This window comes from Mizuhopecten yessoensis, unplaced genomic scaffold (assembly GCF_002113885.1).
Source record: "Mizuhopecten yessoensis strain PY_sf001 unplaced genomic scaffold, ASM211388v2 scaffold10183, whole genome shotgun sequence".
NCBI classification, from domain to species: Eukaryota; Metazoa; Mollusca; class Bivalvia; order Pectinida; family Pectinidae; genus Mizuhopecten; species Mizuhopecten yessoensis.
This window is the reverse complement of record NW_018408420.1, coordinates 174,148-202,113: the sequence shown is the minus strand read 5'-3', so window position 1 is coordinate 202,113 and position 27,966 is coordinate 174,148. Positions and strand designations below refer to the sequence as shown.

The window sequence follows — 27,966 nt, the reverse complement described above, 5'->3', positions numbered from 1 at the left end:
AATAATGACGTAAAACAATATCCTTACTGCTGATTTTATAACCTTTGTATATGTATTAACAGTTATGGCCCCTGTGTGTTGACATTATACTACAATTCCTTGTTTCTCTTCTAATAAACATTTTTCACATGTGTGACCTCGTGAAATATAGAGAAAAACAAAGAATCGTGTTTTCTACCACAAGGACAATACATCTTTTATTTCAAAAATTAAAATAACAACATAATAGAAAGAATGATTGGGTTGTTGAACTTATGTTGGGGTCTACATCAGTCACTTGGACATCGGTTCTAATGGCCCTTGCCCATTTGTAGAGAGGGTCCGGATAAGGGAAATATAACCATGGAAATTTAAACGCGAAAAGGAGACACGATGTCATATTTCCCCGTCATGTGATCAATAAAATCCAATCAGATACGTTGTTACATAGACTGTTTATAATAATATATTGTATTAATCTTTCAGGAATTTCATCACACTCTACTGCTTATCGTCATATGTATCCCCTACACCTTGATATTCCTGACCAGCTTGTGGAGGTCACTATTTGGAAATGTTCCCTTCCCGTCGAGGAAAAATGTCATTTTTGTAAGTTGTTATACTAGAATCACTGAGAAATAATTTAAAACAGGTCGGTTATATCCGCACGAAGGATTGAATCAAAATCGAACGTTATTAAAACGAAATGATGCAAGTCACAATCTATATTTATTATTTAGTGAAATTGATATTTGTTTTGTGATGATATTATTTGTATTTCCATTGTTTTTGACTGCAGGTTGTTATCATTGAGGGTTTGCACTCTGTTGGACTGTCTTTACTGACTTTCCGAGTCCTGCCGGAAATCGATGTTGTCAGGGGGATAATGCTACTCAGCTGTACCTGTATAACACCAAGTCTCCTTAAACCCATGTGTTCTTCATCGCAAAATACAAATATGTCAACAGTTGGTAAGATAAGCGTGTTCAGTTTTGATATGTTGTCATCCCTCATGCAAATGTCTGCTATACCGGTGGTTGTATTGACTGAGTACTATATCAACCACAATAATTTTGCCGAGAATAGCGTGAAGATCGTTGAAGTTATCGCAGCACTGTTCCTTTGTTCATTCTCGTATTGGGAAAACTTCGTTGACGACAGATTTTGTGGAACTTTAAGCAATACAAACAAATTGCAGATCCTAATGCTGGGATTGAAGTTCGACCTACAAGAGAGCAGACCTATTTTATACGCGCTAGCTGCTCCGGTGAAGGTCCTGATTACCGGCACGCTTGCTTTTTATCTGGACGATCAGGAGACAAAATTAGAATGGGATCAATTTCTGACGTTTTTTGAACTATTAGGAAAAGAACCAAAACTCTTGGTTGCTGTTACCTTTACCTTGATGCTTGCTCTGTCAGCATTCATAGGTCACTTCGTAGCGTACACAACGTGTAAACTTCAGATGCAGATCGTTTCGTTTTCTGTGCCTTTGCTGCTTTCGACGCCTGTTGCCGTATGCGCACTGTATAATGATTGTCAGACACATTTCCTCCTTGAGATATCTTCTTATGAAAACCGTACCTGTGATGCTGACCTTCTCGACACGTGGTGGCACCTGCCTGTAGCCGCTGGTTGGCTCATTTCGGTGTACTGGATTGGACGTCACATCTGGTTCCCATGTCAACCCCGGCTCGCACAACTTGAAAAGTAAGTCACCATATATTCTTTTTTATATACAAAGTGTGTAGATTTATTTGCTTAAATTGCAATATATAACAGTTTCATATAATTCGAATCACATTTTTCTTTCGACGTATCACGTATTAATAAAGTCCCTTAATTATAGAAAAAACGCACAAAAGAGGATTGCTTTTGGTCGAGTGTCGAGTTTCGAGTGAAGACTTCCGAGTACCGAGTGAAGTTTTTCGACTTTTGAGTTTCGAGTTGACTTTTTTCAAGTTTTAAGTGAAACTCGTCTAAAAGTATTTTTCGTGTATAAATGCTTTTAGACAATTGTTACAACACGATGTCCTTTTTAATCTATCCCTGCACTCTTGGTACAAGAGTTGACATCCAATCGCTATTCAATGACCTGGTTCCAATTTGTCTCGTTTTATTGCCACTCGAAATTAGCTTGATAGAGTAACTGGTATACATAGCTCTACAAGCATAATCCGCTTATTGTGTTGACAATATCGGTCAGCCTTTGAACATCCATGCTCCTACAAAATGTAACTATTCGTATTTCCTTGTCAGGTGGAGGATTTGAGATGCATCTGTATATTTGTTGTCAATTAAAACAAATGTTGATATGTTCATCCAGATACGAACTTCATGCCTATGCCGACATTAGAATTGCAGTCTTAATATTCCACCACTCACTCTGTTATGAGGACGTGTATAAGCTACTGATTGTACTTGTTTGCCTATAAAACACGAACACGATTAGTACTAAAAAAGACATTTAATGTCTCTTTAATCATTAGAATAATAAGCTGTAAGTTTGTACATTATGTTGTGAACCCCTGTTTCAGAATCAGCCTGATGTTTCCTAATATTGATACTAGGATTCACCAGTTAGGCTTCTCGCATTTAAGCGATTATTAATTTCTTTGATATAGAATTATGATCTGTTACCAGTCCACTTCTACTTATATAATGTACCGAAAAGACCTTATCAAGACCTCAACAGCCCCTCGTGTTGGCCTCTGATTACCATACATGTATTGACAACAGTCGAGTTTTATATGTTGGAAAGACTGGTAGACTTATCATTTGAAGAAAGATACCATCCAAGTTACAATTACTTCCCAGAACGTGTATACTGTATTTGACACACCAGAACAATGAGCAGGTGAAAATGCCTGATCAACGGTGCAATCGCCAATGTTTCACATTGAGGTGAGGTCATTTTGGTTCGATTGTTATTATTTTCAGATTGTAATGTACTAATTACGGACAGTTGCGGCGAATTGCTTAACGTAATATTTAATCAGGTAAGCCTATAGTTCCTTAATGTGATCTTTCTGAGTTTTAAACCATTTTCTGTCCACATTCCCAATTATCATTTCTTTGCTGGCAGTCGTTACTGGCCTGCAGTAGACAGGTGATGGCAGGGTCTGCATCGTCAAAGAGCAGTAAATCCCATTTTAATTCTGAGCACGTTACCGGCTAATTTGCAACACACAAAAAAAAGAAACAAAGTGCTGCAGAATTGTTAAAGTTAGAAACATGACGTAATCAGGTAGAACTGATACCGTCTTTGTTGTAAGTCAACGTCCAATATCAATTACCGTTTGGACGAATGTCTTATATCTACATATCTAGACGTTTTCACGATGAAAACTACATCTCAATTACAACTCAAGGAATACATTGTAAATTTGAGCCCTTATTTGAGCTTGTGGAAAAACCTGATGCTTTGAAATCACAGAAAAGCCGATATAAAAGGTTCCGAAAAGAAACAAGTGACTGATAATTCCTGGTATTCAAACAAAAATATGTCCACGTTTTCATATGTCTTTAATCACTAATGGGCCGGTTCGTTTCTTGGTTATATTACTTACGGATCGTTTAGTTTTTGTCATATTAACATTTGAAATACTGAATTAAATAAAATCTATCGCTTTGCCGAATTTAATTTTACATTTCTTAATTTTAGATATATGTATCTATAATTGTGAATTAAATCTGTTATTTTCATTCTTCCGTTGTAGGTTGTTTGTCAACCCCTTGTATTGTGGAATATTGATGGAGCAAGATTTGATCCTTAACCGTCGTCGTCACACACGCAAAATCTTCAAGGTCAACAGCGAAGGACGAATTCACTACAGGTAACTTTAATTGACCTGTCTCCTTAAATCAAACTTGCTGTTTAATTCACCTTTGTAAATACCTCTATTTTGGCATGTGCATTTATCACGTTGTTATGGTGATCTATCTGGAGTAATCAGAGCACCAGTTTATGTTTCGCTATGTGTTATCACAGGGGTACAATTGTTATGTTTTGTCTTTGAAAATCCCAGCGCAGTTAATATGTGCTTTTGTCATATAAAATCATCGAACATTGTAGGAATCTGACATATCATCACGGCAATAATTGTTTCTTATCCCCTACCCCTATATATGCCTCTATTACATATTTGATTATCCTGGGTGAAGAGTTGCTCAATACAAAGGGATATTTTATTCTTACACGCCATGTCACATCGTTAATCACTCCGGAGTAATGGTAAAAAACGCTTGTCAAATTGAATTAATCTAGGGTATCATGGATTGTCACATATACTCCATCATTGGCAATCTATTTGTCATGGGCAGGCAACAAATGTACATATGCAAAGCAATATTCGACGGAAGCCTGTGTAGGTAACTCATGATAATTATTACTAGTGCCGTTACATGACGACTGATGTTGAACCAAGACAACGGTATTAATCTGCTCGTGTTAAGACATATCATACTTAATATGCCGAGTCAAAGAAATACTGACAAAAAAGGACTCGTATCGCTACTACACGTATTACACGGTCAGTAGGTATGGTTTAATCTTTTTCGTCATCAATGTTATGGTATCTATATGGTAAGAATATGCATTTGCTACTTAAAATAGGTTGTCATTTGATAACGTGAAAGATACTAGTCCAGAAGACGAGGTGACAACGGGTACTTTACCTCCCATGGTCTACGCATGTGGAACAATGTGGCATGAAAGCCGACAGGAAATGGTTCAACTCCTAAAGTCGTTGTTCAGGTACTTAAATTGTTATCGATTACAACACATTTTAGATTATATCAAATCGCTACACAGTTATTACGGTGGGATTTTTCAAAATCCAAACACTTGCAAACTATGCTCTTAAAGTCAATATAATAATTCTGTTATGGAATTGCATTTTTGGATGAATATCCAGGGTTTCTGGCCGTGGTTAATGCACACTTGTCATGTCTTCGATTGTTACTGAGTATTGGGTAGAAAAATGAACACTTGGTGTTGTATATTTCATGGATGGTGGGGTGAGGGTTGGTTAATAAGGATGTTCTACAAACACCATTACTTGGTGAATTTTTATTCGTCTTTATGTGTAAAACACAAAATCTCGTACAGCAAAGACGTTTTGATTTTCGAAAGAAGTAGGTTTGTAGTATTACCTGCTTAAAGAAAAGACTTAAACATTTTAAGGTTTGTAGACTTCCGAGACTAAAATGGTCTCTGTGGGACTGTTTACATGGCCCAAAATAGTCGCTGTTGAATAAAATCTAGGACTCATGATAATGTGAAAGCGCGATCAAAACATTGCTAACAATATACTATTACTTGATTCCGAGTTTGGTCTTTTTGTTGACACTGTGACAATTGTGTTTAATGTGAAATACTTACATGAACCTTTCTTCAATCATTTCATATGATCTTCTTTTATGTTGTATAGTACATTATACAAATGGCATCAGTAGATATTGCTAAAGTTGTATAGATTATCAATGTTTATGGTCATTTATAAGGATGGACAAGGATCAATATCTGCGGAAAAAGGCAGTTAATATGTTTGGTGTGGAGCAAGCGGATGTGAAATACTACGAGTTTGAGCGTGAGTTGACAGTTAGCATATATATAATTATCATGTAACATCTGTAACAACTTGCAGAGCATAAACTAACTTTCCTTCTCCTACTAGTAGCTTTTATTCTGCTGATTCTTGATATATGTCCGGTATAAAAGCATTATGAAGGTAACATCAAGATGCCAATGGAAATAAGGGATCGCGCCAATCGCAATGCAACGTACGTTGATTAGTGTTTATAGACGCAATGACCTTTTAAACAAAAACTTAGTTTTTACAGGCTTGTTTTGTGAGCCGAACGTTGTTTTCAGGTTACGTCGGGATGATTTATTCTCTATTGTAAAAATGTTCTTGTCCCCACTCTGATCAAAGATTTGTAATTATTTCCCTTCTATCCATACATCTCTTACTCTAAGTCTCGTTACCTGTATATGTTCCCCTATCCCAGTCTCGTTACCTGTATATGTGTCCCTATCCCAGTCTCGTTAACTGTATATGTGTCCCTATCGCAGTCTCGTTACCTGTATATGTGTCCCTATCCCAGTCTCGTTACCTGTATATGTTTCCCTTCGTTGGTAGATATGTAGGTAACATACGTGTGGGTTCAACAGCAATTCTGTTATGATCGAGTATTCAACACAAATTATTGGCGATATATTAAAGGCTCGCTGCACTTGCGCAAATCACTTCAATGCTTGTGTAGACTAGATCGTCCGTTAATCCATTACCTTTGTTTATAGACTCGATGCCATATTTGGTTTACACTTACTTGAGCCCTGCCGATGCAGTTCGGTTGCCTTTCCTCTTATCAATACCTTCCCTGCTGTTTAAACATTATGTCTTTATAAATACGGCATTTGTTCTTTTCAGAAATGGTTACTAAATATAGAACTCATAGACTGGAATTTCATTAACAACTTAAGATCAGATCAAAATTTCAAAAGTCCGGGAACATAGTGATCTAACTAATAAGATACTTTAACACGATACTAATGATTATATATTTATTCTTAATAATTCAATCTTGCTTGTAAGAAACATTTTCATTGGCTTAACAATTTATGTTATCAGCTCATAGCGTAAAAAAATGACGTTGCCATTTGTTACGTCGCTTTTGATTGGAGGAAAGAGTCCATCAATAAAAAGCGGATTTCCACAGGGATTGTGTGTAGTAGATTAAATTATAAGGATTGACTTGAATATATTTTTTATGTTATGGAGCTTATAACACAAAAAACCGGAGTGTACTCTCATCATAAACTGCTTCACGGTTTAGTTAGAGTACACTCCGTTTGTTGTGTTACATCTCCATAACATTAAAATATATTCAAGTTAGTCCTTAAATAATTACTGCATGATGATTGATAATATTATTTTAACCGAATTCTTGTGATAGCTATTGGCTCGCTAGCGCATGCGTGTACAAGCCCAAAACCTACAAGAGTTGTTCACTGAAGTTTGTTACTTGTTTGTTTCCATTGATATGATTTGTTCATAAGATTTCATCCATATATTTTCTTCAATATGTTTCCATTAGCATGTTTTTTTAGTATTAATATATTCGAAATTATATGTTTCATTGATATATGTGTCCATGAAAAACGTTATTTCATTGATATTATTTTGCAAACCGTTGTACAGCGTTGTTTATTTAAATTTACGCAGCCCACATTTTCTTCGATGACGCGTTCGAAACTAATGCTGATAATGAAAGTGTTCCAAACTCCTTTGTCAACATTTTCGTGGAATTGATGGAAGAAGCTGCAAGGTAAACATTTTGCCATAATTTGTCTGTATATTTCCATTAGGACGTTATCTGAGGCCAAGTTATTAAATGAATCTGCCATCTGATTAGTTGATAGTTTTCTTTACGATACGTGTCGAACATCTATTATATCAATAAAGAACATATTTATGAAGTATAAACTACGACAACTGAGGCATAAAAATATGATCACGTACATATCACAACATATATCAAAGATAACCAGTCAATATGAATCAAAACTACAACATAAAATACATCAACCGAAATCCAGTTATAATTTATTAAATATGCTGCTGTTGTCGGACATCCCTTGGATAAGCTTTTATCTGGAGGCTTATTATCGTGAACTGTAGTTTGCGTTAGCATGTTGAGAGATAAAAAAAACTGTCGCAGATAATTCAAAGTGACTGTTTATCTTTGTTATATGATGTGATATGTAAGCGTTCATGTTTTTGGAGACACCGGCGAATTGTCATGTCACGAGTGCATACATTATAACAAAGTAAATGTAATTGCTGTGATTCTAACTCGGACACTTCGATACCTTTACAGCTCGGTTCACGAAAAGGTGATGTCAATCAGCGACCCTATACAGATCCCAACCCCGTACGGAGGACAGCTCGTGTATCTCATGCCTGGGGAAAACTTCATGTTCGTTCACCTGAAAGACAAGACAAAAGTCCGACACAAGAAGCGATGGTCACAGGTACGGTGTTATTTTATTTTTTAGTTCGATTCGTTTTCTAAAATAGAATGGAAAAGGAAGTTCGAAAACAAAGATAACTATCAGTGGATGAAACAACTTCGAGTGACAGTTAACTATAGATGATATCTAAAGATTTAGGGTTGATTATACTTTATAGCATTTCCAGAAAGGTAATCCTAATCTGTAGACAAGTTTTTTTGTAGAAAGATGCGTTTAAATAAAAGTTAAAAATAAACACAAAAGTTTATTTAAATCACATATATTCCTTAAAAATTTGGATGTTTAGTATATATATATCCTTTAATCTAGAAGAAATATAAACCCGATGTGACGTAAAGCTGCTTGATGTAACTTACCCTTATAAAGGAAGTGTCAAAACATAACATGTGTGATACATTATGTGCAAAATTGGATTACAAACAAAATATTGTTTTAGACGGATTGAACTCTGGACCTATCCACCGACAATTCCACAGGGTGTTAATCAGGAATTATATATGTATAGCATCAAAAAGAGACACATGTATGACTTCCTTAACAAGGAAGGATCTCTCAGCTAGAAAAAAAAACTTTCTTTTATTTCATCTTCTTTTTCTAAGGGAGCATAGTAAAATATTTTTTAAGGTGAAACTCCTCCTTGCGATTACAGCTAATGCATTGATTTCCTTTACCTTAAGGTGATGTACATGTACTACCTACTTGGCTATCGTATTCTCAAAGAATGCCAGGAGGTTGTCATGACAGCCATGAAGGACAATGCTTATAACGATCTGGTCAGTTGGCGACATTTCCAAAGACAAAGAACAGGGAAAGTGGAAAAAAGCCAAATCTTTAATTTCCTCGACGATGAAGTGTTATACAGGGTGAGTACATGGTAATACAATGGTTATCCAGTTTTTGTGTAATAGATTCTGCGTTTATAATGTTATCCGTTATGTATCTTTATGGAAGAAGAAGGAGCTATTTTAACCACAAATACTACATCTTATGTTTTGTTGAAACTTTTCAGATCGTATTTCAGTTACCGTCGTTTTAGTATAATATTAAAGAATAACTATCTGTCCTGTATTTCTGAGCCAATAGGCACAGAACACGTTTATATTGGCTCTGGACGGTGACGTTGAATTTACACCAGGAGCGGTGCATCTCCTTATTGATAAGATGAAGAAAAACGACAGAGTGGGGGCGGTGTGTGGACGGATTCATCCCACAGGCAAAGGTATCGTTGTAGTATACATGTAACGCATATTTCTACATTCCAAGGTATAGACGATATATGTCCTTTGTTCAATTTTACTTATATATATATATGTTCATACAAAATGTTATCGAGACTCAGTGCACGTCAAAGACAATATTGTTTAAAGGGATAAACTCAATGAAGAGCAAATCTTGAGCATTAATAATTTCACAAATTACACAGGAGCCAAAATATGTTACCGAAGATTCAAAGATGTGCATCTTTTTATGTCATTTGACTATTATCAAAGCATACTGTAGAACAATTATGCATTTTTTAACAACAACAAAAGAAGAATTTATTATGACATTGCATTTCTTATATCTTCCTTTACATTCAAACACCGTAACGTATTACAAATAACTTACCTTTAGGATAGAAATTATCTTTACGCCATAGCTGGATTTCCTTTTAAAACGGTATGCTACATATGTATATAATCTGTTAAAACGCTGTCATTACTAGATATACATATTTATATTTAAACAGTGATTCAAGATTCCTTTTTTGATTTACCGGGTAAAGTTCTCCTGCATATTACTGAATAAATCAAACCAGGTGACGACCACGAGCATGATAAATAGCTGCCTAGATGTTTTTGATTTCATTTCATCCATTAAAAGTTAATCAATCTATTCAACTGTTTTTTATTACGAAAATTTTAAAATACGTATAACATGTATATAATGAATTATTGACATTGCTATTGTTGCTCTGAATATGCATGTTTCCTACGCTTAACATCTATATATAGGTGTTTTAATCGAAATCAACATGTCTAGTCGAAAAAGCGGGCTACATGGATATCACGTTATATACAAGATACACATAACCATCTATGACGACCTCATACCTAAACGTCGATAATATAAACTATACAACCGCACACCTTGCGGCATTTAATACAGTTCTAAGATTGGTGACTGCCTGACCTTGTATGAAAAACATGGATTTATCGTATACTTTGCTTACTGTACAGGGCCGGTAGTATGGTTCCAGCAGTTTGAGTACGCCGTGGCCCATTGGCTTCAGAAAGCCACAGAACACGTGCTGGGGTGTGTATTGTGCAGTCCCGGATGTTTCAGCATGTTCCGTGGATCTTCTCTAATGGATGACAACGTCATGAGGAAGTTCACTATCCTTCCAACTGAAGCGTCTCATCATCTCATGTACGACCAAGGTAATAAAACACCTGCCTCTCTTATTTCTAAAGATTTTCAAACTTTTTGTTCCATACGCTTTTATATGATATAAACAATAATATAGTCTTTGATTCCGTAAGTAATGAGGTAAATATTTGTTTATGCGTGAAATTTTCAATATCTTGCGCTGACCTTGATTTCATAAAACACCTAGCTGCTATAGACCGACCAATAGCAAGCTGTTTACTATTTGTCACTTAACCGAGTCTGTCACACAACTTAATGAGTTTGTCTTTATGTATTTTAGTTCACGGTGGTTGTTAAGGGGATCATTTTAGATAATACAATGATACCGCACACACGCAAATTCTTTATTTGTATTTCAAACGCTATATTTCCATCCTCCTCGAAATCTAAGGGCTTCGCTCAAAGTATACACACATTTTCTTCGTTCCTAGAACATATGGTTAAATCGAGAAAAGGATTTTCGCTCGCTGTTAAAATAGAATTTCACTGGTAGAACATAATTAGTCTTGAATTTCCTTATTCTATACGGAATGCCTTTTTTGTAAAACAAAATAATAGTTGATAAAATATTAGATTTGTATTGGAAAATTGTATATTTCTAGGATTATCATGTAGCATTTTAACGATAAACGTTTAAAAGGGTATGATTTGCCTTAAGCGTTTATGAAATAAAGTGATTTGAATATGATGACTTTGTAAATAGGCGAGGACAGATGGTTGTGCACCCTCCTAGTACAACAGGGGTACCGTATTGACTACACAGCCGCCGCAGATGTCTTTACCCACGTTCCTGAAGATTTTGGCGAATTCTTCGATCAGAGACGACGCTGGATGCCTTCCACTTTTGCGAATGTCCTTGAGTTGTTGCAGGATGGACGAAACACTGTTGCAATCAACAACAGCATAAGCTGGCTTTACATCGTCTATCAATGTATGTGGCCAGACATATCGAGTATATATTTTGCAATGAACGAAGCACTTTGCACTCATTGGAAATATATCAAGTGTCACTGTCGTATACACTTGGCAACATACACTAGCTGGGTCAACACGTAAATTTTCTGATATTTTAATTATCTTAATATCAGTCCAAAATTCTTACAAAGTACAAAGTGTATGATGTTTTACCCTTTTGTAATCAAATGTTTTATATCGCATTTCAATTGCAACCTTTTATCTCAAATTTTGGTAAACAAGAATTCCATCTTGCTCAGGGAGCAGTTATTAAATGATCATATATATTCATATTTATTGATATAAAGAGGAATACAACACAACTTTATTGATTGTATTATATATAAGTTGACATTTGTTACGCTCATGTTCAAGAACAAATTGCAAATACCCTTATCATTGGGAATTATATAAATGCTTTAGCGCATCTGCTGTATTTTTGCATTTGTTTTGTTGAATGATAAACACATTTACGATAATTTTAGGAAAGAGGTACAGTAAGACACATTATTTTATTTCAGATATTCTTCTACTGTCGACCATGGTAGGCCCTTGTTTGGTTGTGATGATGATAGCTGGAGCACTTGTGTCTGTTTTCAACGTGGAACTAATCACCTCTTATCTCATAGCTCTTTTACCAGCGCTGTTTTTCATTATATTGTGCTTCAATGTAAAACCAAAGCACCAAATTAGAGCAGCGCAGATTCTAGGTGCATGGTATATTTTAGTTATGGCTGTCGTCTTCATCGGCTGTATCATTATAGCCTACAAAGAAAATCCTCTTCATCCGAGTGTGATTTTCATAGAGTCAGTGATCCTCATCTTTATCTTTGCAGCTTGCTTCCACCCACATGAATTTAGCTGTATCATGCATGGAGCAATGTACTTCCTCTGTATTCCATTAGGTTTCCTACTTCTTGTTATTTACTCTCTTTGCAATATGCATGACATATCCTGGGGAACAAGGGAAGTACAAAAGAAGAAAACTATACAGGAAACCATAGAAGAGAAAAGGTTAAAGAAAGAAAGAAAAGAAAGGAATCAACAGGGATTCCTTTCTCGGTTTATGCCAAATATGAAATTCGCCGACATAGCGGAGGTCCTCAAAGGCCTGAAGTTGAAAAACAAAAGAAAAGAAGCGACGACAGAAATGCTGAGAGTCATGAACAAAAATTTTGAACTATTACTAAAATTAAAACAAAGTAAAGGACGCAAAATTGACACTGGTGTGCAGGATATTGAAAGTATGCCAGAGCTGGTTTTCCAAAACGACACGCAACATCCGATTCTTAAGAAAACTGTCACATTCGATGACAAAGAAATCATGCAAGATGAGCATGACGAGTTGGAAGATGATATAGTGACCCCCAAAAAGAAAGATATCGATGATAAGATTGATTCACATTTGGCAAAACAAAATAAACTAGGAAATGGTCCCATACTTCGGATGAATCCCGCAGAAGAGGAATTCTGGAAAATCTTAATTCACAGGTACATATAGATCTTCCATTCTATACTATACTCAACAATATTAATCCTCAGGTACATGTAGGTCTTCCATTCTATACTATACTCAACAGTGTTTATACACAGGTATATGTAGGTCTACCATTCTATACTATACTCAACAGTATTTATACACAGGTATATGTAGGTCTTCCATTCTATACTATACTCAACAATATTAATCCTCAGGTACATGTGGGTTTACCCTTCTATACTATACTCAACAGTATTTATACACAGGTATATGTAGGTCTACCATTCTTTACTGTTCTCAATAGTATTAACCCACAGGTACATGTAGGTCTACCATTCTATACTATTCTCAGGAGTATTAACCCACAGGTACATGTAGGTCTACCATTCTATACTATACTCAACAGTTGTTTTATTACACTAAAATTAGTATAAATTAATTAATTGGTATCGTTTTGACTATTAAATTAAACAATGAATACTGAATAAAAAGCTTTAACTTAAACGTTTTATTTTAATGTCTTAGCCTAATTGCTTAGATAGGTTACGAATGCTGCATATGTACGGTTACCTGAATAGACCAACAATAATATATAATTGAACTACTTCAGTTATATTTTCCTCACTCACCAACTTAGAATGATAATGTATAATACTATAGAAACAACAATGTTCCATCCGATTCATTTTTTACTTTCCACATCAAATATTTTAGGCTGTCCTGACAGAATGCTAATTACTGATTGACCTTACTAATGTTGGGATGTTTTATTACTCGTCTAGGTACCTTTATCCACTGGAAGTTACCGCAGCGGCGCAGAAACAAATCAAGACTCGACTGCTAGAACTCCGAAACAGTATATGCGTTGCCATAGGTATCATCAATCTGATTTGGATTGCAGTTAACTTCATGTTCCAGCTGCGGAAACCGGCCACCATCTATTTCGAAGTACCAGTGGGTATTTGGTATCACCTAATATTCTCACAATATCACATTATTGGGAGAGAAAAAAACACCGTTTTTTTTTATTCAAGTTTTGAATATTTTCTAAGTTATCACTGGGAATAACGACATTTTTTTCTTCTCTCAACACGAAACCGACGTTAAGCTGTCACTTAAATTCCATTCTCTAATTTTGCAATCAAATACATTACGGAACACCAAACACTTAATATAGATTGTGTATTTTTTGTACACGTTAAGTTGAGATTTAGATATATTTTGGAACATTTAATCTTAGTTAAATCGTACGTATCTATCCAGATAAATATCATTGTCCTTGCAGCAATTGACAATCTATTGCAGTGTGATTTCCAAGCATATAAAAAGACGTGGCATATATCGTACTCTCTGTATATGTTATAGTCATTTTTAACCTATAACAAGAAAGAAAAAATGATAAGCATGCTTTAAATTATTCAGATTTAAGGGTAATACCTTTATGTTTTTATTATATATAAACGTTCTAACAAAATCAACATAAATGTACAAATGATTAATTTTACCCTTTCGCTTCTAATTATTAATCTTGACTTGACGACAAATATTTATATTTGACTTTGTAAATTTGCATTCCTAAACAGAATTGAGTGATGAAGCTAGAAACATTTTAACAAGATTCACCCGCACAGTTATGGTATTTATTCGACCATGCTTCTATTTTTCAGAGTGATGTTGATGAAACCGAAGTGAACTCAGAAACCTTCCAAGTTGACTTGCTTGGCATGCTATTTATCATATTCTTCGGTGTCATCATACTAATTCAATTTATTGGAATGTTGGTACATAGATGGGGAACGTTCTTGCACTTGGTTGCAATTACAGATATACCAAATCCTTTTAAACGAACCGTCAGCGAAAACGATTTTGAAAATGAAAATTCTAAGTTCATGGCAAAGAAAGCGCTTGAATTTTGTGAGAGATTAAATTCCGAGTCAATCCAAGATGATGCAATGAACAGTGACGACGAAGAGGAAGAAGACGAGAAAGCTTTTCGAGCGATGGCACAAGTTATAAATAATATACAAGAAAAGGGCACGAAAAATATTCCTGGTTCAACGAATCCGCTTGGCATAAGTATAAGGCAAACAGGACTGAATGCAAGTGCCAACGTAGGATGTAATCTTATAGATAGAAGAACAGGTGGAGCCAATTCTATGATGAGATCAATCCTCAGACGCACAGCTCAAAAAGAAAGCAAGCTCTTAGATGTGAGGGAGAAACCGGTGACAACAAGTGGAATGGATAAAGGCACGTTCAACGATATCGAAAAGGGCATTCCAAAAATACGCTTTGCTGTTGGCGCGCCATTACAAAAGCATTTCATGAGTGAGGTTAGAAACCGGAGAGTTCCTAACACACCTGAGGATTTCTTGAAAAAAGAACGCCTAAGTCAAACTCTTAAACGAGGAGGGTACAACCCCGACACGGTCATCGATTCTGAAGAAGACAATGACCTTATATATGACGCAATTCCTGCTTTGGGTGTAATGGACAAAGCATTTGTTAAGAAATTCAAGAAATTTAGACTTCAAGAGAAACAGCAGCGAGTGAGCACAACAAGTCACTTTACGAACACAGCATATAGTGAGCATGGACTATATTAAATCCGTGTCCGATCTGTAGATGAATTGTTCCATCTAAGACGAGATCGTAAATCTCGACAGTTGTGTTATAATTAGATGATAAGTCAAAATATCATTCGAGTGGAGAATAATCCCAAGCGTGCATAGATCAATGAAAATGTTTATGCTAGTTTCCATTTTTAATAAACAATTCATAAGTTCATTATAGTATGCAGTATAATCAGATATTACGACCTGGGCTCTTGTCGGATGTTTATGCTAGGCAGCATGAGCATATATTACACGTATATCCTATTACACTGAATAAGGAGATACTCACATATCAATACGAGGAATAGCATTACAGTACTGCATTGGCATTGCTGATATTTCAATCACTAGATTTTGCAATATCAATATTAAATTCATATTCATGAGACATGCACNACATTCATGTTGACCTCTGACGTGACCCTCTATGGCATGTTGTTAGATCTTCAACGCGACATATCAGTAAACGGGAGCGATGTGAAGATATAATTTTAATTAGATTGCTCAAACCCTCGATTAAATATGTGAGAAATGTATGTTCTTCTATTTTACCGATTTATTGTGGATATGTATAAAACTGTGATAGGAACATAGTTGTCCAATGTAAATCTTTTGGGTGTTTGTCCTATGGTTAAGAGTATTGAAGTATGGCAAGCAAAAAGGCAAATACAATTCAGATAAATTAATTTCAATCTGAAATCATGTGTAAAAACTGTTTTATTTGTTACATGTACTTTGTATTAATGTTACACAGTTATAAATCTGTTTGCATAATATACTTCGGTATACTTTTTACAAATGTGACATGTCTATGTAGTTAAACGTGTGACACGAACTATGTAGCTATATGCATTTGTAATAAAAATGACTATAGTCATGTACCATGTACACTTTTGATATATTTGGTGCATATTCTATAAGACAAGTAATTGGGACATTGCGATATGTCAAAATTTCGTTCCTTAATCAAAACACAAACACGAAATAATTGTACCACAAAACTATTAAACGAAGAAAACAGATTGCTACAAAATACTTATGCTGATGTTTAAGCATATACCTGCAGCCGTCTGCAAATCAAAGGCTATTTATAACTAAAATCTTAACTTTTGGAGGCCAGCTGTGTAATGTAATATTTAAATGTGGGAAAAATGCATTTGCTATTACAATATATATGTACTTGTCTACGTGCATGTTCGTATTCAGTGTCAATATTAAGACCCCGCTGTCGTTATTACTAACTACAATGTACAGCTAAAAAAATGTTTAAATGATATGTTCATAGCAATGTACCTATAACAAATTGATTATTCTTATTCTTTCATCACTTTTCACTCAATTATTGTTATTTTTTCAAGTTATGCAAATGTTTACATATAATAGGTACTTACACAGTAAAACTCTGCTAAGTCGAACATATTGGGTCCTTATCCATAGTTCGAGGAATGCATGGTGTCTCCGACGAATCCTATGTTAGATCGATATCGTTCTGTTTCGATCAGGTGGGACAGCAGGCTGTACGAGCTCGGATTTGTTTGTTTGTTTTTTATTCAAATTTTTGTTGTCACATTCAAAACCTACATAAATATGTAATATCAGTAAGAATAATGAAAGGCCACTGTACGTATGCTATCCATATCTTTGAACTGAACTTGCATCAATAAAACTTTATTACAACAAATACAAATATACAAATTCATACTGCTACATTGCTTTATTGATTTTGACATATTTCATGAGTGATTTAACTCTGAAGATTGTATCCAAAAATTAAAAAAAAAAAAATCATGTATCCATATTTAGCATTCTGTCAATGAAATTCCATTTTTGATTTACCATAATCTTTTTTTTATTTGAATATGTATCCGGACTCTTCTACTTTTTTATAAAAAGAACATGGAAGTTTTCCATTCAGTAAATGCAGGGGTTTTCTTCCTTAATTTGCACAAATATATGTAATATTTTAATATTAAAATCAAGAAATTTATTTCATTTTAATTTTCAGTTTCAAAAATACCAAACAACATGATTACTGGGTCTCTTGCTAAGTCTATTTCATATTGTGACCTCAATAGATACATAAAGGATGACCAAAGAGATTGTACATGACAACATTCCCATAATGAATGTATTGCTGTTTCTCTTGAATTCCCTCACCACAGAATGTGCATCTTTCTGTTTCACTTAATTAACATTGCATTAATTTGGTATTAGTATATAGAATTCTATGAAAGAGTTTGAACTGAAAATTCTAAAGTTTAGTGTCATCTGTAATATATCTCGGAATTGAATAAAACTTACACTAGGATTCTTTGGGAATGTTTACATGTAACATTTCCTGCTATGTATCCTTTTCTTTGGTATTTCTGTGACTGATTTCAGTATCAATTTATAAAATAGTTTGTAATCTTTTTATGTTTCTTAAAATACTGAAAAAACAACAACATTGTTTTGCCTCAATTGGTTAATTTCTTTGAAATTAGCTTCCAATTCAATGAAATTAACAGCTAAATTGAATTTCTCACAAAAGTTTTCATGTGTTAAAAAACTATTGTTTTCAACAAGATTCCCAATAATAAAGGTATTTTTCACACCAATGTTTATAAATTAAAATCTTATTATCAATTCTAATGAAGTCATTATACCAGATCGGCTGAGAAGCAACAGTGTCTGGGGTTGTGGGGAGTTCATCACCAGTTAACTCTGCCTATATAGTCAATATTTCTCTCCAAAAGATATTAAAGAATTTGGAAATGTTTAAAGCCCTTCTTTTTTCATTTTAAAGACTTTATCTCCCCCATATGGTTCAATTTTATCTAATATCAGTGTCTTCCAAGGTGAAGTATTTAATGGATCCAATATTTTTTTAATCCAGCACATTTTTTAGGCATGACCAAAAGATAAAATGTGTGGTACACGTAAACACCCCTTATTATAATCCCCATACATAATAGTACGTTACACTTCGTCTGCCTTTTCGTTCCATAAAAATTCAAAGAAATATTTCTGTAGCACTTTGACCATTTCTAATGGTTGGTCTGGTAAGACGGTAAATGTTTGAATAAAAATGGGCAGAGCTGAAGTTTTTAGAACAGTTACTTTGCCAATATATGTAAGGTTTCTGAATGACCAATCATTTAGTAGCTTTTTGACAGTGACTACCTTTTGTCTGAAATTATCTTCCAAAATATTTTCCAATTGAAAGTTATAAGTGATACCTAATAATTTAAATTGTCCTTGGTGCTTCAAATTCAAATTCCTTTCTGGAAGTATTTCCTCTCCGCAACCCCGTTTTGCCCCAATCCAAATTGTCTGTGTTTTTTCAATATTTATCTTCAGACCAGAAGCATTACCAAAATCATCTAAAAATTTAAGAACAGAATTTAAGGAATTTCATTTCATTTCATTATATTTTATTGAGTGAACAATAGGATTAAACAGCAGGCTAGGCCTATATAAGTTCCCTCCTCAGGATGTTATGACAAAGACAGAGATGAATGAAATGGTTTGTAAGAAAATATTGATGCAAATTATATATAATAAGTAGCATAGACATATATATATCAGATGGTATAAGGGAGATAAATCCATGTATGTTTCAATTACATATAAATATTTAGTTGATATTTTTAGCTATATAATGTTCTCGTTAAAAAGTCAATCTTAATTAATTTGTAATAGGAAAACAATGCCCTTATGATATATTTAACAGAGAAATTGGTACAATTGTATTTTTTTTTTTTTTTGGCAAGTCATTAATGCCCCCTGTTCATACCCTGCTGCTGTTGCATGAAGTAGTTAAAAGTATAGAACCATTTATTATCAATATATATCATTGGTAGGAGTGATAAAAAGTAAGGGATACAACAACATCAAAATATGAAAAAATGAAAAAAGGGGCTCTCACTCTTATGTCGACTAACATAATCGTTCCATTTTGGCTTTAAATTATTTCTTCACTTTATCTGTAGCCAGATTTCTCGGGGTAAATCTAACCGATATATTTTCTGGGGTGGCTATGAGTCTAGTCGCTTCTCTGGAGTCCTCCAGATTCTAGTGACTTCTCTTGCCTTCTTCGGCGTTTCCAATTCTTAGTCTTTTATAGCTTCTCCATGGATATTAGGAGTCTAGTCGCTTATCTGGAGTCGTTCAGATTTTCCTGGCAGCTTCCCCATTGCTGTTAGCAATAAAGGTTTGCAAGTCGTAAAATTGTTTTAATGCATTTATAAGTCCATTGATGTTGAGGGAGTTGTGAAAGCATCGCATTTTGTAAATATACTGTTTTATAACAAGGTGAATTTCATGATCAACTTTGCAGTTATTGAAATTTTGAGATAAAAATAAAAAAATATCGGATTGTATATTGTAATTAAATGGGATGAAAAGAGCATCTAGTAGAATTCTTAGACTATCTAGTAAATTCTGGACTTCTTGACATTCTCACAGGATATGTATAATGGTTTCATTTTCAGAGTTACATAGAGTACAGAGAGGAGAAATAACTAGATGTGTTTTAAAGAGAAAAGAGTTTGTGGTTAAAATATGGTGATTAACTCTATACTGAAACCAATAGAGTTTGGTGTTTTTTGTAACACTGAAGGGAATCTGGTATATTTGAGCCCATGTTGAATCATTCAAGTCAAAGACTTTGTTCCACTTCTTTTACCTGTTGGTACAGTATTATTTTTTATAAAAATATTATAGAAATCTTTCGAGCCTTTTCTGTTTTTCAGGAATAATTCAATGTTCATAGGTAAAAGAAGATATCGGATTTTTAGTTTAGGGATTTCATTTGAAGATATAAACTTTCTCACTGCTAACAAAATGCTATGATACTGGAGGAAATTTGTTTTTATCCGATATGTGTGAATAATTTCCTGGAAACTATGAAAGCTTCCAGTATTCTGATCTGTTATCAAGTCATTTATAGTTATTATATTTTTTTCATAAAAATTCTTAAAAAATACTGATTTCTGACCAACAACTATATCTCTGTTAAACCATAATGGTGTTTTTAATATAGAATCCTTCATAAGACTATATTTTTCAATTAATAAATTCAAACGGTACCAAGCTTTGAAAACATCACGCCAGAAAGAATTTCTACACTCTTTTAGACATTTTTGCACAAAATCATTGCCGCAGTTGGTTAGTAGATCTATGTTAACATAACTTTTTAAAATAACTTGCCATTTAGCTGTGGTCTGAAAAAGCCTTCTGATCCAAGATAATTTTAATGAATCTATAAATGCTTTTCAATTTCAATTGGAGTTAAATTTCTTCTTGTCCAGGTTTTTATCAATGACTTCAATTTTATCAATTTTTTGTCAAAATTCATTTTTGGTATCTCGTGCAAGTCAACATGAAAATCAATCCCTAAAANATCCAATTACGTATACTTATTCCAAAACCAAAAAATTGTAAAACTTTTTCAATGAAACCCCACGAAACCGAGTCAAAAGCCTTTTCAAAATCTATCATCAATAGCATGCCAGGGATATTTTTTTCGTCACTGAATTGCATTAAGTCATAAACTAATCGTGTGTTTTCCCCAATGTAACGCCCATCGAGAAACCCCGTCTGATCCTTATCTATAATGTTGTCTAGGACTGTTTTTATTCCATGTGTAATTGTTCCAGAAGCTATTTTATATATAACAGTGAGTAGTGTTATTGGTCTCCAGTTTTTTATGAAGTGCCTAGGTGTATCTCCCTTCGGTATGCAAGTTACAATTCCGCGTCGTTGAGAAATAGACAGTTCACCCTTTTCATAGCCTGAATTAATAGATCTTACCACAAAATAGCCCAAATATTTCCAAAAACATTTTAAAAAACTCAGCTGTAAAACCATCTATGCCAGGATTTTTGTTATTTTCATGTTTTTTAAAGTTTGACCTGCTTCTTCCAGTGTTATAGGACCCTCTAATTTGTCTGCATCTTGTTTACTTAGTTTACAAACATTATAGTCTTTAAGTAATTCATTCAAATGTACATCTTCTATTCCACTGTCATTACTATAGCGCTTTTCATAAAAATTGCGAACTTCATTTAAGATTTCTTCTTGTTTTGTTATTACATTACCGTCATCTAATTGCAGTTTAGGAATTATTTTAGAGGTAAAAGTTTTTCTAAGTTGAAAAAATAGTTTTTTTGCTTTCACCTTCTTCGACCCATTTAGCTCTTGATCTGATTATGCTACCTTTTATTTTATGTTCTCTGATTTTTTCTAATTCTTTCTTTTTAAAGTCTAATTGTACTAAATTAATACCATCCTGTTCCTCAAGTTTTTGAATCGCCATTCTTAGATTATTTTCATTCAAGTTTTGTTGTTTCTTGGCGTGGGCTGAGTAAGAAATTGTTTTACCTCTAATGTGCATAAGTAAGGTCTCTAGAAAAAGTGATCATCAATAGTAAACTGAAGGTCTGCATCTAGTATGTTTGATAAGTTATCAAGTTTATAAACAGGGAGACAAAATATACTTTTCAAATCCAAAATACATTCCTTCACTAGATTAAGATACTTTAGATCATGTAATAGGCTATTGTTGAATTACCGAATACCTTTCCCTGTTTTAAATTCAGTGAAATCGATTGATTCAGAAATCGAATGAAAAGAGTAGTCTGATCTGTATCCTGCTTCTATATTTGATTGTATAGAACTTGAAAGTAAGCTTTAAGTCACAAGAAAAAAATCTAAGCGTGCCTGTTTTTTTGGATTACTTTTCCTCCATGTGTACCTTTTTATGTTCTCATGATGTTCCCTAAAAACATCAATTAAAGAGAAATTGTCAATGATTTCCAAAATTTTGTCCCTGGCCTTAAGGTAATTAATATGATTATTGCTTCACTTTATCTGTAGCCAGTTTTCTCGTGGTAAATCTAACAGATATATTCTCTGGGGTGGCTATGAGTCTAGTCGCTTCTCTGGAGTCCTCCAGAGTCTAGTGACTTCTATTGCCTTCTTCGGAGTCTAGCGTTTCCAATTCATAGTCTTTTATAGCTTCTCCATGGATATTAGGAGTCTAGTCGCTTCTCTGGAGTCTTTCAGAGTCTAGCTGCTTCTCTTGTTTTCTTTGGAGTCTAGCTCGCGTTCTTTATCAAGCTTCTCTGTGACTTCGCAGAGTCTAGCTTCCTTTAAAATCTTTTGAAAAGAATTTGTTACTATTAGTAGGTTTGTTATAGAGTGAGTAGCCCCTGATAGCCAAATGTTTGCAGTAGGTTTTAGTACTTGTTCTTTGCTTGTACATACATATCTGTGTCTTAACTCAAGTAATAAACAGGTTAACTCTTTCATTGTGTGAAGTTATGTATAAAGTGAGGCAATTCAGCTAGAAGATTTTGAAAATGTAGTGTAAATGTAAGATGTATTGCCAGTGTTCTATGTGTAAATCTTTCATCCTATCGAGTTTCAGACAAAAAGTCTCTAACGGCCTCTACCGTTCACATATCATCCACTCGAGAAGAATCCAGATTCATTCACAGAACACTAAGCATTCAAACTTAGCACATTTATGTTTTACTTTATTGCACCCATCCGTAAAAACAGCACCCAAAGCTTAATCCTTTAGGTGTATAATATTAAAACATCGATGTATATATAACAGTCAGTAGAATCGCATAATTGTTTAGGGACAGTATTTTATCAGTTTTGACTATACATAACAAAATTTATAGATTGTTTTGATTAATTAAACAAGTCTTCTTGTGTTTTATATATATTTAAGAACACTATCAAGTATAGATTTATTTTCAGTATTGTTTAACATAGTGCTTCCATTAAGAAGTATTTTAGTATCAGGATTAACCGGACATACTTCAAAAATCTCATTTATTAAAGTTTGTCTCTCATCAGTATACATTGGACATTGAGAAAGATAATGTGTAGCAGTTTCATAAGCTTCACCACATAGACAAGATGGAGACTCTTTCAAGTGATCTTTGAACATATCATAGTTCAGGTTACTCGCCTCATGTCTCAGTTGACATAAGATTATGTTACCCTTTCTGCTTTTACAATTTTTAAATACATCCGAGATATCATTATTAAACATATTTTATTATATACCTTGGTCTTAAATGTATTAAGTGTAGGGGAATGTACTGTATCATTTTCAAGTTCATTGTACATTACTGGGAAGAAGCTTTTAGCATAGGATTCCATACGACATAGTGGTGGGTTAAACCTTCTTACATTTCTTAGAGTATACCTATCATTTTCTGGGTTATGATTAAGAGGATCATTTATGTCATGAAGGTATGTGGGTAATCAATTGCTAGTTATTTTATACATCTGAATTAGCTTATGGTTCATCCTTCGATCAGACAGAGATTCCCAGCCTATTTCTTTATATAGAGTTTGGTGTGATGTACCTTTCCTTAGACCTGTGATAATCCTTGCAGCTTCTAGTTGTACAGATTCTAATACATTTTTAAGAGTGTCAGAGCAGTTTCCAAGACGATATCTGCATATTCAAGCATTGGGCGGATAAATGTTGTATATATTTGCATAGTGATTTTCTATCAATCTTATATTTCAGATACCTAAGCATGTTCATGGGTAGACTAAGTGCCATCTTCAGAAAAAGTTAATGCAAGATTTTTGTGATCATGGGCATTATCTACACAAGTATCAGAGAAATTAATTAGAGGATGGATAGGTTCTTTTTTTTTTCTAGAAGAAAATAGTGATTTGGTTTTAGAGGGGTTAAATTTAATGTCCCGTGTACTAGCCCAGTTGTTAATTCTATCTAGGTCTTGGTTAAGATAATCTGCTGCTAGTTGTGTGTTTTCGTCTACGATGACATATAATGATGTATCGTCTGCAAACAGCTTAATGTAGTACTCTGGACTATATCAGTGATGTCATTAATGTATAATAGAAATAAAAAGGACCGAGAACTGATCCCTGAGGAACACCGGCATTAACAACCCTAAAAGTAGAAAAATGACCTTCAGTTAGAACTCTCTGCTTTCTATCTTCAAGATAATTCTCAAACCAGTTAAAAACATTGCCTGATATACCATATGCTTTTAGTTTATGTAGTAACACTTTGTGCCAAACTCTTTCAAAAGCCTTGCTGATGTCACAAAATACAAACCTTAATTCCTTCCCTTTATCCAGGTTGCTAATTATGGTGTGGTATATATAGAGAGAAGTTGGTTTACTGTTGAATCACCTGGTTTAAAGCCTGATTGGTCATTGGAAAGTATATTATTAGTTGTTAAATAGTTATATAAATATTTGAATTTAATTTTTTCTAAGATTTTACTAAAACATCATGTTACAGATATTGGTCGATAATTGGAATTATCATTTTTTAGACCATTCTCTTTGTATACAGCACTAACATTAGCCATCTGCCATGGCCCAGGTATGCACCCGTTAGATATAGTTTTGTTAAATAAAATTGTAAGTGGATGCATTAAGGAAGGTTTTAACTTTTGTATACTGGAGGTTCAGCAAGTGTATCTGATGTTGTGGCTATAGAAGTAAACTATTCATTGAGGGCTTCAGCTTTATCAGTTGGATGTTGAATCAGTGTATTATTAACATTCAATGGTGGAATCGATTCAGTTTTATTGTTAAAATTAGTTATGGATTTAGCAATTTTCCACCATTTATTAGGCGGCAATGATTTATCACTTAGAGACTTTTGAAGTTTTTCAAGATAATTATGTTTTGCGTCTCTCACCAGATTAATAACATCATTCCTTATTTGTTTATATTTATTTCAATGCTCTTTTTTGTCAGTATGTCTGGCTTTCTTATGTATCCTATTTCTTTGCCTCGTCTTAAGCCTAATATTGGTATTCATCCATGGCTTGTCATCAGGTCGGATGTAATAGTTTTACTAGGAACATATTTTGTCATCAGGTCAGTTATAGATTTAGTTAAAACATACTAAATTCATGTGTATCCATATCAGCAGCAATTAAGTTCCAGTCAATAACATTTTAGCTCGTCATTCATGATATTATAGTCAGTATTGTTATACATCCATACCGTCTTTTTGTATGCTTTATGTTTGAAGATAGCATAACAAACTTCCATATATATAGGGGAGTGGTCACTACAGAAAGCAGGGTCAACATGTGTATTTTTCACTATGGAAAGATTATTTGAAAAGACAACATCTATAGAGGTTGCACTATCAGGTGTCACTCTAGTAGGTTTATTAATAATACTTCTAAGGTTGAATTTAGTTAAGAGTCTAGATAAGCGAGAAGTGGGTGGGGTTCTTAGCATATCAACATCTAAGTCACCAGTAATTAGTATATCAATGGAAGTTTCACTAGTTTTATCAAGGATTTGTTCAAATTTACCCCAGTATTCTATATTAGAATCAGGTCCATATATACATCCAAGCAGAAATTTATGGTTTTAATTAAAACTTCTATCCAAATCATTTCCATATGTTCATTTTCAAGATCATGTCTACGTTTAGTAAGAATATTGTTTTTATGATAGATAATAACACCACCACCATGACCTGTTGTCCTATCTTTCCTGTGAATTTCAGTTATACATACTATGTCACTATCATGTAGTCGTGCTTCAATAACACTTTTCAGGGCCACCATCTTTCTCAAAAAGTCCTCAGAAACTCGAAAATTACGCACCCCCCTCCCACCCCAGTGTTTGCAGAAGTATTTTGTAGATATGAGTTATTGTTGAATATTTTAGAATAAATGTATATAAATTGAATAGAAATACTGCATGGCCAAGTCATATGCCCTCGTAAGATGGATGTCCTATTCACAACATATGAAAACAGGAATTTTAACCATTATCGTAAACAGTCAGTCTAGTGGGACATTCACACTTAACAAGGGTTTGGGCAATACAACTAACAGCATAGCATGAACATGGGCAGGGACTTGCAATGTAAAGATCGTTGCTTTAACATATAATAGCATCAATATTACCAACAAACACAACAAACAAACTAAAATACAAATACATAAGCGGCATAATGCACACTTACAGGTTACATGCCTCGTGTATATAATCATATTTACAAAACGCTTGTACAGCTTAGAATGTGTGCATTTAAACTCAAGCACTTGTGAACGCTTACTATTTGATGGTCTGGGCGATAGCTAACAATATGTTCCTAGACGGGCATCCTCGGGTTCAAAATATGCCAAAGTGCATCAAGGTAAAAACAAAACCGGTACAGCACTTAAATTACAGGGAATTAACAGTATGGTGCTAGTTGACATGTAGTGCACATGGATTATACATTTGGAACACTATTGCCTAAACATTACAGGTACGTGAAATGGTAGAGAAAAATTAGGTCAGAGTAGGTTGACAAGATAATACAGAATTAAACAATGGTATTGAGATAGTAGCACTGTGTTATTATTGTCATTTTACCGTATTATGTGAACTCTATATGCTAGACACTCTGCACTACGTATACTGGCCATGAGTAATAATTACAATAAGTTTATATAATAATACATTTTTTTTGTGAATGACCCTAGCGGCTAAACAACGACTGGTCTGAGTACATCTTGACTAAATTAGATGAACAGACCACATGGGCTTTGTGAACAATGTTTACTTGCCGAAATATTCACAATTGAAGTTCCAATTTAATCCGCCTTGCTACTTCCAGTCGCCATTGTATTGTATTTCTTGATCTTCCCCCGTTGACTTTTCGAGGCACCACTGACTGGGATGCCAGTGTGAAACTATGGAGATGTTGTCCTTCACCAGAATTCTATTCACAAACAAGTATTCAAATGACTCTACACTGTACAAGAGTGCTCACAAAGGGTTAGGGGCCGTGTTCAATATTTACATCCTATGGACTGGGATGGGGTAATGCTGCTACGACTGAGTATCAACCGCTGAAAATGTACACTACAGTGCCGATACTAAAGGTCTCTTTACTTCGTTCGACAGTTCTTGTATCTAAGAAGACTTTGTAAGGGAATAATTCATCGGCTGAAGACGCGAGAATGTTAACACGTTTGAAGTTGATTTTGGAGATAAATTCTCTACTTAGTCTTTCAACTGTTTTTCTGACTTCACAGTCCTGGGAGACGTCACAGACTTCCTGCACTTTCGGGTGACCACTGTCAAGCACAAGGCGGGTGAATAGTTTAGGATCTGAGGTAAGGGATGGGGCCTTACTGAGGAGTTCGGCAGCTTAACGTCTGTTGCCGTCAGGTTCAACGTCTCCAGGCCGTGGACTATTCTCGGTACGACGTATGTGGACCACAATTCCGCTTTGATTTCCTGGGTCATTCCACCATTACCATGAAATCCAGCACCCATTAGCGAGTAGGCGTCCTCCTTCCTAGCTGTTCTTTCTAATGGATTTGGGCTTGTTTTTGTTGTTCCTAGGTGCACATTTTCCTCCACAAGTTCTACTGGCTCGTTTTACAGCTTTAATCGAGAGTTTTGGTTGTTGTTCAACTGTATCATCTTACTCTTGAATGGGTTGATATTGTATCTTGCCCGTCGTGTGTAGGCATCTA

General features: G+C 34.4%; 1 protein-coding gene across 4 annotated transcripts in view; it reads left to right on the top strand.

The window, feature by feature from the left end:
* The window catches only part of LOC110459670, a 28,200-nt gene extending 12,336 nt beyond the window's left edge, over positions 1-15,864 (top strand). For 3 of the 4 annotated variants that reach the window (XM_021512030.1, XM_021512029.1, XM_021512032.1), the window contains 14 exons: positions 466-588; positions 779-1,689; positions 3,699-3,815; positions 4,595-4,735; positions 5,485-5,570; positions 7,209-7,311; positions 7,864-8,017; positions 8,695-8,880; positions 9,101-9,236; positions 10,237-10,437; positions 11,130-11,357; positions 11,902-12,871; positions 13,643-13,814; positions 14,528-15,864. In XM_021512030.1, the coding sequence (XP_021367705.1) occupies positions 466-588; positions 779-1,689; positions 3,699-3,815; positions 4,595-4,735; positions 5,485-5,570; positions 7,209-7,311; positions 7,864-8,017; positions 8,695-8,880; positions 9,101-9,236; positions 10,237-10,437; positions 11,130-11,357; positions 11,902-12,871; positions 13,643-13,814; positions 14,528-15,466 (4,467 nt within the window). In that variant the 3' untranslated portion in view covers positions 15,467-15,864. The remainder of the gene's footprint in view (positions 1-465; positions 589-778; positions 1,690-3,698; positions 3,816-4,594; positions 4,736-5,484; positions 5,571-7,208; positions 7,312-7,863; positions 8,018-8,694; positions 8,881-9,100; positions 9,237-10,236; positions 10,438-11,129; positions 11,358-11,901; positions 12,872-13,642; positions 13,815-14,527) is intronic. The other variant, XM_021512031.1, reaches the window with a different exon arrangement.
* Positions 15,865-27,966: the final 12,102 nt, after the last annotated feature.